The sequence below is a fragment of the Benincasa hispida genome, chromosome 11 (genome assembly GCF_027475165.1).
Source record: "Benincasa hispida cultivar pf3 chromosome 11, pf3_genome.v1.1, whole genome shotgun sequence".
Taxonomy (NCBI): domain Eukaryota; kingdom Viridiplantae; phylum Streptophyta; class Magnoliopsida; order Cucurbitales; family Cucurbitaceae; genus Benincasa; species Benincasa hispida.
The window spans coordinates 32785735-32800278 of record NC_143488.1 but is presented as its reverse complement, the minus strand read 5'-3'; the positions used below and the strand labels follow the sequence as shown (position 1 = coordinate 32800278).

Genomic DNA, 14544 nt, shown 5'->3' with positions numbered 1-14544 from the left:
TTTTATTTTATTATCGCATCTTTACTACTTTAATTTCTTTTATTGCAATTTATATACTTGTACACACACAATTTTAAAGATTGAAAACCTTATTGCATATATCATAAACGTACCACAATAACCTAAACAAGTCCCCGTGTTCGACCTCGGATCACACCGAGAAACTTGCAGTGGAATTACACTTGGTTCTATCGTAAGGAAACTTGTGACAGCGCATGGCATACTACATGAACATCCATAATAAATGCATATTCAGAAGTTGCATCGCATCATCATGAGCATAGAACATCATACATCCTTACCTATACAAAAAGTAATCAACAGATGTAACACCTTTTCCCCACGCTGACTCAAGACTGCGCCCACAACATATCTGCTAGCATCACACATCAATGCAAATGGTTGTGTCCAATCAGGCGCAATCAAAATTGGTGAGGAGATGAGCGCATCTTTCAATGTGTTAAATGCTTTAGTGCAATCGTCATCAAAATTATACTCGCGGTCAGCTTCAAGAAGTGCACTTAGGGGTCTTGCGATCTGGGAGAAGTTGCAAATAAATCTTCTATAAAACCCTGTGTGTCCCATAAAGCTCCTAAGTGTTTTTACGTTCACCGGTGGGGGAAATTTGGAAATTGCATCGATTTTTGCCTGATCAACTTCCAATCCTACCTTGGAGATTTTGTGACCCATAACTATTCCTTCTTCCACCATAAAGTGGCATTTTTCCCAGTTCGAAACAAGATTTGTTTCCACGCATCTCTTCAAAGCTTTTTCAAGGTTAGACAAACAGGAGTCATAATTACTGCTGAAGACTGAGAAATCATCCATGAATACCTCGAATAACTCCTCCAAGTAATCTGAGAATATTGCCATCATGCATCGTTGAAAAGTGCCTAGTGCATTACAGAGTCCAGATGGCATGCATAGAAATGCGAACATACCAAATGGGCACGTAAAGGTTGTCTTGTCTTGGTCCTTCGGCGCAATTTCTATTTGGTTATACCCTGAATAGCCTTCAAGAAAGCAGAAAAATTCATTCCCCGCAAGTCCGTCTAACATCTGATCAATGAACGGGAGTGGAAAGTGGTCCTTTTTTTTAGTGGCCAAATTCAGCTTGCGATAATCCATGCAAATTCTCCATCCCGTAGTTGTCCTTGTGGGAACCAATTCATTCTTGTCATTAGTGATGACTGTCATCCTCCCTTTCTTCAGAACACATTACACTGGGCTCACCCAACTGCTATTAGATATCGGGTAGTTGACTCTGGCGTCCAACCACTTTACTATCTCCTTCTTTACAACCTTATTCATGGCAAGGTTCAAGCGACGTTGCCTTTCTATTAATCCATTCTTTCCTTTTTCCAGACGGATCTTGTGCATACAATATGAGGGACTGATTCCTCGAATGTCTGCCAAGGTCCATCCTAAGGCTTTTGCGTTATTTCTTAGGATCCGTAGGAGAGCATCTTCTTTCTCCTTACTCAATGATGCAAAAATGATAACTAGTAACATGTCGTTACTTCCTAAGTAAGCATACTTTAGGTGCACTGGCAACGACTTTAACTTTAACACGGGTGGCTCTTCTAAAGATAGCTTAATACTCTACGATGTCCATTCAGATAACTTGAGCAGTTCAAAATTAGATTCAGCATGAATTGCAGTGCAATCCTCCTCCAACATTATGCCGATTTCAAAGTCCTCCTCTTCCATGTCCGTTAGGGGTCGTGCCACTGTTCTCCCTGTAGCTCTTCGATATATTTGTAGTTCTCTATATCTCTTGGGTATTTCAACGCATGGAATTCGTTGAATTTTACTTCTTGATCATCGACCTGGATTGTCAACTCTCCTTTATGCACATCGATTAACGCTGGCCCTGTGGCAAGAAATGGGCATCCTAGGATGATAGGAATTTCTCTATCGGCCTCATAATCCAATATAACAAAGTCGGCTAGGAAGATAAACTTGTCCACTTGCACGAGAACATCTTCTATCTTGCCCTCCAGAAGCTTTATTGATCTATCGGCTAGCTATAATGTGATTGTGGTTGGCCTTGCTTCGCCGATGTCCAGCTTCTTAAAAATTGACAAGGGCATCAAATTTATGCTTGCCCCTAAATCACACAGTGCGTTTCCAACCATCTTCCCTCCTATGGTGCAGGGCAATGTAAAAGTCCCAAGGTCCATCATTTTAGTAGGGAGAGTATTTTGAAACAGAGCGCTACACTCATATGTTAGTGCAACTATTTCATTTTCCCCAATCTTTCTCTTGTTGGCGAGAATATCCTTGAGAAATTTCACATAACTCGGTATCTGCTCTAATGCTTCTATTAGGGGAATATTAATGTGTAGCTGTCGGAGAACGTCCAGAAACCTCTGAAACTGCTTGTTGTCGTCTTTCTTTTTCATCCTAGACAGGAAAGGTGGAGGATCCCGCCGTGTTTCTTGTTCACTTTGCTATTGAGAGGTCTTGTACTTGCTGTGTGTCATTGGCTGGAGGTTGCGTTGATTGAGAATTCATGTCTTGAGGAGCTTCATCTTTTGTAGATGGTCTTACTTCAGAACTGGTGTTGCTTCCGTTATTAAGTAACTGGTCATCATCTATAGTTAAATTTGCTGGTACTTTTGTTACCGCATCTAGTACTTTTGGAATAATAGGGGCTGTCGTTCTGCCACTTCTCAATGTCACTACATGACATTATTCTTTTCTTCTTCGCCCCAGCACTTTCTTCTTTAATTCCCTCGCAAGCTGATCTATCTGATCTTCTAATTCTTTGAGAGAGTCAGCTTGCGATTGTCTCATTGCCTCGCTTTTTTCAATGTAATGTTTTAATGATGTCTCAAGAGACGAGGTACTGTAAGAGGTATCATATGTGAACAATTGGTCACAGGGTGGCGTAATTGCGAATTACTTGGGCTGCAATCCAGATTAGTGAAGACCGGAGTGTTGCCTCGATCCTCTTGATAGCTGAATTGATAGAAACTATGGCCCTCCTGATTGAGATTGTCATCCAGACCAGAAAGTGGGTGACCCCACCAACAAGGCTGGTGGCCCCATGATTCATCATAAATAGCATATACGGATTGTTGATTCCATGGGCAGACATCTACCGGATGTACCTCTCCTCATTGGGTGCAATCCATTTCGGTCCCATAAGTCACCGTATTAACCTGCGCCGTTCCTTGAAAGAGAGTTTTCTACTGATTAGCCACCGTCTGGAGGAGTGAGGTCATTGTGGTCATTTGTTCGACCAATATGCTCATTGTGTCTGTTGGCACATCGATTCTTTCTACTCTTTCTTGCTCCTGACCTTTTATCTCAAGCCCGATATCAATCCATTCATCAGAATGTCACAAGATGCGACCCAATATGTTCTTCGCTTCCATATACAACTTATTCATTAATCCTCCTTCTGTGGAGGCATCGACAACTGCTTGCGTTGATTGGTCTAGGCCATTGTAAAAGGTTTCCATAAAAATACTGTCAGGAATCCCGATATGCGGATAGTTCTTGACGAACTGCCGGAATTGCACCCAAGCAGTGCTCGAGTTTTCATAACCTTTTTGTTCGAAATTCAAAACCTCCCTCCGCCTCTTTGCATTGATAGACGGAGGGAAGAATCTGTTCATGAACCTATCAACCAACCGCTCCTATCCATTAATTTCGCCTAGCCTAATGCTTAAGCCCACCTCTTTGCTTCCCATACTGTATACGAGAATCGGTATAGTTTAAGACTTTCTTGACTTAAATCAGGCATGGAGAATGCGCTACACATGTCTACAAAATTTGTCAAATGTGCATGTGGGTTTTCTTCCTGTAATCCTCCTTATTGCCCCACATTCTAAATCATTTGTAGCATAATAGGTTTTATTTCAAAGCTTGCATTCCCCTCGACTACTAGTCTTGATATTCCTTATGAAAAATTATAGAAATCTGGCACCGCATATTCCCTCATAGGGATGTTCTGGTCAGCAACAAGAAAAACAGGATCTTGCACTAGCAAATCTCCCCTCTTGTTTCCAGCAAGTGCCACATTCTCATCATCCATACTTCTTCACCAATTAATTTAGCCCTGATGAACTCTGCGCAAAGAATACACTTGATCTCTAGGTTCACTTAGAATTACTAGATCACTCTATCACTCATATGCCGTCAGACTGTTCTCCGCATTGAACAGTCAGTAAAAAGAGATCTGTCCTGCACATAGCATAAAAATATTCAAACAATAAACCGTTAACAAAATCTCCGGAAACGACACCATAAACTTGTTGACTTGCTTTTCTTTGGATGCTAAAGATGTATGATGTTCTATGCTCACGATGATGCGATACTACTTCTAAATATGCGTTAATTATGGATGTTCATGTAGTATGCCATACGCTGTCACAAGTTTCTTTACGATGGAACCAAGTGTAATTCCACCGCAAGTTTCTCGGTGTGATCCGAGGTTGAACACGGGAACTGGTTTAGGTTATTGTGGTACGTTCATGATATATGCGACCAAGTTTTCAATCTTTAAAAGTGTGTATTTGTGCAGTTATATAAGTTGCAATAAAATAAAGGAAAGTAGTAAAGATGCAATAATAACATAGAAATACAGTAAACCTAAGTTAGATGATACAAGGTACAGGCTTCATGTACAAGGTGCTGGGGTCAAGGCTGGCTGTGAAACTTATGCAAAGACGTGGGATGCGGCGGCAAGTCTTATGAATAGAATAGAAAGAGAAAGACAAATAATATAAACAACGCAAGTTCTTAATTGCATTGAAGCTACAAATACTATTTCGCTCTTCTCTTGGCGTACACCTTTCAGTGATCGGCCGCACTCCCACATGTCTGTGGTGAAACAGGGACTAACGTAATGAATGTAAGGTTGCTTTCATGTCTGGAAGCACTACTCGCTTTAGTTAACGCATTCTTCTGACCCTCTCTCGATAGATCAGAATGGCATCTTCACTTCTGCTCTCACAGGTGAAGATGTTGTCTAGCATGCCTTAGCAAAATAGATTTCATATCTTTAACACATATTAAGTACTTGGTTAATTCACATTGCTTATCAGGGAATTAAGAAGATATCATGAAGAAAGTGATTGACGGGTGAACGAAAATAGACGAAAAATGGTAAATGTAAGCTATCGAAACATTTAATATCTCTATTAAGCGTTTGATACGTGGTGTGAATGCAGAGGTGAAATACAACAATGAAAGAGACAGAATAGATACAAACAAGTGCCAATGTCTTAGCACTGATTCAATGGAGATCTGCTTGCCGGATAGGATGGATTTGATGGTAGGAAGAGCTTCCCTCTCAACCTTGCTCCACCGGTAGTAGGGATCTTTGCACAGAGCTACAAATCGGGTATTTGGGAGATTAGATCTGAGATTCACCTCTCGGCCTTATCTCGTCTTCTTTCCAGATTTCTTCTCTTAAGCACTCAGCTCAGCCTTTTCTCTATAATCTAGCAGCACTTAGCCCCGTAACAAGTAGCGTGCCTTTTCTCTAAAATCAATGGGGTATTTATACGTACAGATCTTTGACTGCGGCCTTGTGGTCCCCACTTGATCGTTATGGTAATTCCAAAGATGGAGGGATATTATTCCTTCTATTATGCAATCAGACCGTCAATTTTGCACAACCGTCCATTGTACACGTGTCTCAATCCTTTGCTTTTGCATTGCTCAGCTACATCTTTCGATCTTCGGTTCGCATGCGGTGTTGTTTTTATTACCGCATGCGGTTGAAACACAACTCTGGACCGACTGTCGCATTGTGCCATCACTACGGTAATCATCTCTTCATTATTGATTGACAGGCGCATTATGACAGAGATGCATTGATTATTTTCTCATGAGCCTTTAACGCAAGTGGTGACTTGGTCTCCTGCAAAACAAAGTAACATTCGGCTTGTCTTCCATCTTCATAGTGTTAGTGGGCATAATTGCAAATAGTTATAATTATTGTACTACTAGACTGAGAAATCATCCACGAATACCTCGACTGACTCCTCCAAGTAATCGGACAATATTGCCATCATGCATCATTGAAAAGTGCCTGGTGCATTACAGAGTCCAAATGGCATGCGTCGGAATGCAAACATACCAAATGGGCACGTGAAGGTTGTCTTGTCTTGATCCTCCAGCGCAATTGCTATTTGGTTATACCCTGAATAGTCATCAAGAAACCAGAAAAATTCATTCTCCACAAGTCTGTCTAACATTTGGTCGATAAACGGGAGTGGAAAGTTGTCCTTTTTAGTGGCCAAATTCAGCTTGCGATAATCCATGCAGATTCTCCACCCCGTAGTTGTCCTTGTGGGAACCAATTCATACTTGTCATTAGTGATGACTGTCATCCCCCCTTATTTGGAACACATTGCACTGGGCTCACCCAACTGCTATCAGATATCGGGTAGATAACACCTGTGTCCAGCCACTTTACTATTTCCCTCTTTACAACCTCCTTCATGGCAGGGTTCAAGTGGTGTTACCTTTCTATTGATCCATTCTTTTCTTCTTCCAAGCGGATCTTGTGCATGCAATACGAGGGATTGATTCCTCGAATGTCTGCCAAGGTCAATCCTAAGGCTTTTGCGTTATTTCTTAGGATCCATATGAGAGCATCTTCTTTCTCCTTACTTAGTGATGTGGAAATGATAACCAGTAACAAGTCGTTACTTCCTAAGTAAGCATACTTTAGGTGTACTGGCAACGACTTTAACTCTAACACAGGTGGCTCTTCTAAAGATGGCTTGATGTGCTGCGATGTCCATTTAGATAACTTGAGTGGTTCAAAATTAGATTCTGTATGAATTACGACGCATTCCTCCTTCAACATTGCGCCGACTTCAAGATCATCCTCCTCCGTTTTCTTCAGGGGTTCGTGCCACTGTTCTCCCTGCAGCTCTTCGATATATTGGCAGTTCTCTATGTCTCCTGGGTACTTCAACGTATTAAGTACGTTGAATTTTACTTCTTCATCATCGACCCGGATGGTCAGCTCTCATTTTTGCACATCGATTAACGCCCGCCCTGTGGTGAGAAATGGGCATCCCAGGATGATAGGAATTTCTCTATCGACCTCATAATCAAGTATAACAAAGTCTGCTAGGAAGATAAACTTGTCCACTTGCATGAGAACATTTTCTATCTTGCCCTCCGAAAGCTTTATTGATCTATGGCTAGTTGTAATGTGATCGTAGTTGGCCTTTCTTCGCCGATGTCCAACTTCTTAAAAATTGACAAGGGCATCAAATTTATGCTTGCCCCTAAATCACACAGCGCGTTTCTGACCATCTTCCCTCCTATGGTGCAGGGCCATGTAAAAGTCCCAGGATCCTTCATTTTAGTAGGGAGATTGTTTTGAAACAAAGCACTACATTCATATGTTAGTGCAACTGTTTCATTTTCCCCAACTTTTCTCTTGTTTACGAGAATATCCTTTAGAAATTTCACATAACTCGGCATCTGCTCTAATGCTTCAATCAAGGGGATATTAATGTGTTGCTGGCAAAGAACGTCTAGAAACCTCTGAAACTGCTTGCTATCATCTTTCTTTCTCAGCCTAGACGAGAAAGGTGGAGGATCCCGCCGTGTTTCTTGCTCACTTTGCTGCTTGGTGAGGTCCAATGCTTACTGTGTGTCATTGGTTGGAGGTTGCGTTGATGGAGAATTCAAATCTTGAGAGGCTTCATGTTTTGTAGATAATCTTACTTCTGAACTAGGGTCAGTTCCGTTATTCAGTAACTGGTCATCTTCAACAATTAAATCTGTTGGTGTTATTACCACATCTGGTACCTTCGGCATAATGGGGGCTGTTGTTCTGCCACTCCGCAGTGTCACTGCATGGAATTGTTCTTTACCTCTTGCCCCCAACACCCCTGAGCTTCCATGCTGTGTACCAAGCTTTTTCTTCTTTAATTCTCTCGTAAGCTGATCTATCTGATCTTTTAATTCTTTGAGAGAGTCAGCTTGCAATTGCCTCATTACCTCGCTCTTTTCAATATAAAGCTTTAATGATGTCTCTAGAGACGAGGTATTGCAAGAGGTATCATATGCGAACAGTTGGTCACAGTGTGGCATACCTTGAGAATTACTTGGGCTGCAGTCTAGATTAGTGAAGACCGGAGGGTTGCCTCGATCCTCTTGATAACTAAATTGATAGAAACTATGGCCCTCCTGATTGAGATTCTCATCCAAACCAAAAATTTGGTGACCCCCCCAAACAGGGTTATGGTTGTTGCCCCATGATTCATCATACATAGCATATACGGGTTGTTGATTCCATGGATAGACGTCTACGGGATGTACCTCTTCCCATTAAGTGCAATCCATAGCAGTCGTTTGAGTCACCGCATTAACTTGCGTTGTTCCTTGGGAAAGAGTTCTCTGCTTATTAGCCACCATCTGGAGGAGCGATGTCATCGTGGTCATTTGCTGGACCAATGCGCTCATTGTGTTCATTGGCACATCGACCCTTTCTACTTTTTCTGGCTCCATACATCTTACCTCAAGCCCAGTATCAATCCATGCGTCAGAATGTCGCGATATGCGATCCAATATGTTCATTGCTTCCGTATATGACTTATTAATACTCCCTCTGCGGAGGAGTTGGCAACTACTTGCGTTGATGAGTCCAAGCTATTGTAAAAGGTTTCCATCAAAATACTATCAGGAATTCCGATATGCAGACAATTCTTTACTAACTGTCGGAATCGCACCCATGCAGTGCTCAGGGTTTCATAACCTTTTTGCTTGAAATTCAAAACCTCCCTCCGCCTCTTTGTGTTGACAGACGGAGGGAAGAATTTGTTCATGAACATATCGACCAACTGCTCCCATCCATGAATTTCCATGGCTCTACTGCTTAAGCATACCTCTTTGCTTCCTCCCGCAATGTGTACGGGAATAGATACAGTTTAAGACTTTCTTGAGTTACACCAGGCATGAAGAATGCGCTACACCTGTCTACAAAATTAATCAAATGTGCGTGTGGGTCTTCTCCCTGTAGTCCTCCGAATTGTCCCACATTCTAAATCATTTGAAGCATGATAGGTTTTATTTCAAAGCTTGCATTCCCCTCAACTACTGGTCTTGAAATCCCTGGTGAAAAATTAGTGATATTTGGTGCTGCATATTCCCTCATAGGGATGTTCTGGTCAATAGCAAGAAAAACAGGATCTTGCACTGGCAAATCTCCCCTCTGGTTTCCAGCAGGTGCCATATTCTCATCAGCCATATTTCTTCACCAATAAATTCAGCCTTGATGAATTTTTGCGCGAAGAATACACTTGATTTCTGGGTCCACATAGAGTTACCAGATAACCCCAGAACTCCTAAGTCGTCAGACTACTCTTCGCGTTGAACAGTCAGTACAAAGAGATTTGTCCTGCACATAACATGAAAATATTCAACTTTAACCGTTAACCATAAACTTGTAACGTGTTTGGATGGATCATATAAATTTCTCACAATGATGCGATACTACGTCTAATTATGTGTGAATTATGGATGTTCATGTAGTATGCCATGCGTTCTCACAAGTTTCCTTACAATGGAACCAAGTGTAATTCCACCGCAAGTTTCTCGGTGTGATCCGAGGTCGAACACGGGGATTGGTTTAGGTTATTACGGTATGTTTATGATACATGCGACTAGGTTTTCAATCTTTAAAAGTGTGTTTGTACAAGTATATAAATTGCAATAAAATAAAGGAAAGCAGTAAAGATGCAATAAAAACATAAAAAGACAGTAAACCTAATCTAGATGATACAAGATACAGACTACATGTACAAAATGCTGGGATTAAGGCTGGCTGTGAAAGTTATGCAAAGACATGGGATGCGGCGACAAATTTTATGAACAGAATAGAAAGAGAAAGACAAATAATATAAACAACGCAAGTTCTTAATTGGATTGAAGGTACAAATACTGTTCTGCTCTTCTCTTTGCGTACGCCTCTCAGTGATCAGCCGCGCTCCCACATGTCTGTGGTGAAACAGAGACTAATGTAATGAACGCAAGGTTGCTTCCATGTCTGGAAGTACTACTCGCTTTAGTTAATGCATTCTTCTGACCTTCTCTCGATAGATCAGAATGACACCTTCACTTCTTCTCTCACAGATGAAGATGTCATCTAGCATGCTTTAGCTAAACGTATTTTATATCTTTAATACAGATTAAGTTCTTAGTGATTCATATTGCTCATCAGAGGATTAAGAAGATATCGTGGAGAAAGTGATTGGTGGGTGAACAAAAATAGACAGTAAATGGTAAATGGAATTTATCGAAACATTTAATATTTCTACTAAGCGTTTGATACATGGTGTGTGAATAAAGAGATAAAGAAAACATGAATTACACAATAAAAGAGAGATAGAACAGATACAAATAGTGCCAATATCTTGACACAGATTCGATGGAGATCTGCTTGCCAGATAGGATGGATTTGATGGTAGGAAGAGCTTTCCTCTCAGGCTTGCTCTACAGGTAGCAGGGATCTTTGCACAGAGCTTCTGATAGGGTGTTTGGCAGGTTGGATCTGAGATTCACCTCTTGGCCTTATCTCGTCTTCTTCCCGAATTTCTTCTCTTAAGCACTCAGCTTAGCTTTCTCTCTACAATCTAGCAGCACTTAGCCCCATACCAAGTAGCATATTTTTCTTTGAAATCGATGGGGTATTTATAGGTGCAGATCTTTGACTCCAGCCTTGTGGTCCCTACTCATGGTTATGGTAATTCCAAAGATGGAGGGATATTATTTCTTTTGTTATGCAATCAGACCGTCAATTTTGCACAACCGTTAGTTGTACACGTGTTTCAATCATCCGCTCTTGCATTGCTCAGCTGCATCTTTCGATCATAGGTTCGCATGCAGTGTTTGTTTTTATTACCGCATGCGGTTGAAACACAGTTCTCGGATCGACTGTCGTATTGCACCGCCATTGCGGTATTCGTCTCTTCATTGTTGATTGACGGGTGCAATATGACAGAGATGCGTTGATTACTCTCGTGAGCCTTGAGCGCAAGTGGTGACTTGGTCTCCTGCCAAATAGAGTAAAGTTCAACTTGTCTTCCATATTTTTGGTGTTATTAGGTGTAATCGAAAACATTTATAATTATTGCAATACTAGGCTAATTTTCATACAATTGGCGCATAATTACTAACTTTTGGCCGCAATATCTAGATAAGGTGGCATAAATAACTTGTATTTTTACAAGTTATCAGTACAAAACTCCTTTCCATGGATTATAAGTACCTTTTGAACCAAAGTTTGTCCAAATTTTGAATTACAGCATACTTTGCATGTAGAAACCCAAAGTTCGTCCTTTTCAGACTCTTTCTTGACCTTTTGTGTGGAACTTCGTCCACACTGGTACAAAAATCCTCTCCAGGGTTCATAAGTATCTTTTGAACCAACGTTATTGAAAATTTAGACTTGGTGCACATTTCGACAAGTAAAAACCCAAAATTCATCCTTTTTAGTATCATTCTTTACCCTTTGTGCGAAAGTTCGTCCATGTAGGTACAAAATTTCTTTCTAGGGTTCATAAGTATCTTTTCAACCAATCTCCGTCCAAAAAGACTTGGAGCACATTTCGACAAGCAGAAACCTAAAGTTCGTCATTCTTGGACTCTTTCTTGACCTTTTGGTCCAATGTTCATCCATATAGGTACAAAACTCCTGTCCAAGGTTCATAAGTATCTTTTAAACCAAATTTCGATAAAATTTAGATTGAGAGCACATTTCGACACGAAGAAACCCAAAATTCGTCGTTTCCAAACTCTTTAACCCTTCATGTCAAAGTTCGTCCATACAGGTATAGAACTTCTCTCTAAGATGCATAAGAACTAGACTTAACTAAAAAAAGCCAAAGTGCTTCATAATAGCAGCTTGATTCCAAGAAGGCACACGAGTAACACCCAAACCTCCCTCACCCTTCGGCAAGCACACCTCATCCCACGCAACCCATGCACCACCTCAACTCTCCACACTACCACTTCATAAAAAACTCCTCAAAAGGCGACCAACCACATGAGTGATACACGCAGGCAATACAAAGATGCTGTACCAAAACAGTTGAAAGGACCGTAAGACAGACCGACTAGTTGCAACCTTCTAGCAAATGAGAGGGACCGAGCTTCCCAGCTTCTAATATAAGCTTTAGTCCTCTGAATCAGTGGATCACAACCCACAGCCTTCAACCGACTAGCCAACAATGACAACCCAAGATACCTCATAACCAGTGAACCAAGAGTAAAACCCATAAAAGCATCAAGCTGCTCAGCCTCACCAAAATCCACACCTGCAACAAACATGGAGCTCTTCCCAATGTTCGCAACTAACCCAGACACCTCTGCAAACTTCACCAAGACCCACCTCACAAACTCAAAAGAACCTCTCTTAGGTGTACATAAAATCATTAAATCATCCAAAAAATTCAAACGAGTCAGGCCCACACGCTCACACCGGTCATGGAACCTAAATGGTATGAAACTCCTATCCAGGGTTTTGAATTGGAGAATCATTTTTGGATGTTTCTTGACCTTTTGGACCAAAGTTCATTCATGAAGGTATGAAATACCTGCTCAGGGTTCATAAGTAACTTTTACACCAAACTTCGACAAAATTTGGACTGAGAGCACATTTCGACACGTAGAAACCAAAAGTTTATCCTTTTCGGACTCTTTCTTGACCTTTTGGGTCAAAATTCGTCCACACATGTACAAAAATCCACTCCAGGGTTCATAAGTATCTTTTGAACCAAGCTTTGTCCAATTTGGACTTGGAGCACATGTCGACAAGTAGAAACCCAAAGTTCAGTCTTTTCAGAATCTTTCTTGACATTTTGTGCCATGGTTCATCCACACAGGTACAAAACTCCTTTCCAGGGTTCATAAGTACCTTTTCAACCAAAGTTTGTCCAAATTTGGAATTATAGCAGACTTCGACATGTAAAAACCCAAAGTTCGTCCTTTACGGACTCTTTCTTGACCATTTGTGTCTAACTTCGTCCACACTGGTACAAAACTCCTCTCCAGGGTTCATAAGTATATTTTAAACCAAACTTCTTTCACTTTTGGATTTGGAGGATATTTCAACAAGGAGACACCAATAGTTCTTCCTTTTTAGTCTCTTTCTTTACCCTTTGTGCCAAACTTCGTCCACATAGGTACAAAATTCGTTTCTAGGGTTCAAGTTTTTACTTGTGTCAAAGTTCGTCCACACAGGTACAAAAGTCCTCTCTAGGGTTTATGCATGAGGCTCTTAAATATATATTCAACTCCAAAATGGAGGAAGGCACCTCTGTTCATGAACATGTGCTTAACATGATGGTCCACCTTAATGTGGCGGAGTTGAATGGGTCTACTATCAATGAGAGCAAACAGATTAGCATAATTATGCATCATTTGTCGGAGAGCTTCTTACACTTTGTTAGCAATGTGATTCTACAACTCTCCTCAATGAGTTGCAGACCTACCAATCTTTACTGAAAAGTAAGGAGAGGAAGAAGGGTGAGGCAAATATTGCTTCATCCTTCAGGACCTTCCATAGAAGTTCGACCTCAGGAACGAAGTTTGCATCTTCTACTTCTAACTCTGTAAAAGGGAAGAACAAGAAGGGTGATAAGGGAAAAGGGAAGGCACTTGCTAACCCACTGATAACGGGTAGAAATGCACGTTATTACAGTGCAAAGTTATAAAACAATGTAGGATTGCGTCCATAAAAATATACAATATTGCGTTCAAAAGCATTAAGTTCACAACATTGCGATCGCATGTGTCCATCGCATTAAAATAGCCAACTTATGTATTTTTGTGCAGAAATGCATTGACACATGGTGAAAATGCAATCTAAAGAAATTGACGTCTTAGTGTATTAAGAGATTGTGTTGATACAAGGCTATGCAATCATTTGCGCTCGTGAATATTTGCTCAAAAAGATGGCCGCATAGAGCCGGCACATCATGGTCGGCACATCTGGGTGAAAAGCGTAATAAATTACGATGGGACAGAAAGCTGATGACGGTCGATTCCGAATTAAGTGACAAGCTGTTAACGACCTACTGTAGCAAGTACACTCAACTTTTTGGTGACAATTGTTTGGGGCATCAGACAGAGAATTAATGTCATCCCATCAGTGCAATCATAAGAGAGAACAAGCTTTTCACCCTGGAGCTCATAAATACTGAAGGCCATCTTCAGTGAAGGGGTTCGTTCAGTTAGTTAGTTCGCCCAGTCTTAGAGTTCTTGTTCTTAGTTTTTCTATATTTAGAAGGCGAAAGCAAGAGAAGGGAAAAGACGCTAGAAGATCGTCCTGGTTAGCTCGAGGGAGAATCGAGGAGGCGTAGAAAGAAAGAGAGAGGGCTGACTCTTGCGAGAGCAAGATTATCATTTGAGCAGAGTGGAGAAAAACAGTGTAAAAGCCTTGAGAAGCAAGAAATTGCTACCAGGCTCTTTATTCTTATTCCGTATTGTCATTTTGTACTTCGATTATATATTTATAAAATGGAACTTGCTTATTTACATCTGTTCACTCTCTTTAAAAGA

At 40.9% G+C, this 14544-nt stretch overlaps 1 protein-coding gene across 1 annotated transcript; it reads right to left on the bottom strand.

Moving 5' to 3' along the window:
• Positions 1 to 12009: 12009 nt before the first annotated feature.
• Positions 12010 to 12522, bottom strand: LOC150032582 (uncharacterized). Its single transcript, XM_090306950.1, has one exon. It carries the CDS (start codon positions 12520 to 12522, stop codon positions 12010 to 12012), a length of 513 nt encoding a protein of 170 aa, XP_090163076.1.
• Positions 12523 to 14544: the final 2022 nt, after the last annotated feature.

What these genes read in the sequence shown, in the direction of transcription:
- LOC150032582 (XM_090306950.1), bottom strand. Translation starts at nt 12,522, where the DNA reads ATGATTCTCCAATTCAAAACCCTGGATAGGAGTTTCATACCATTTAGG.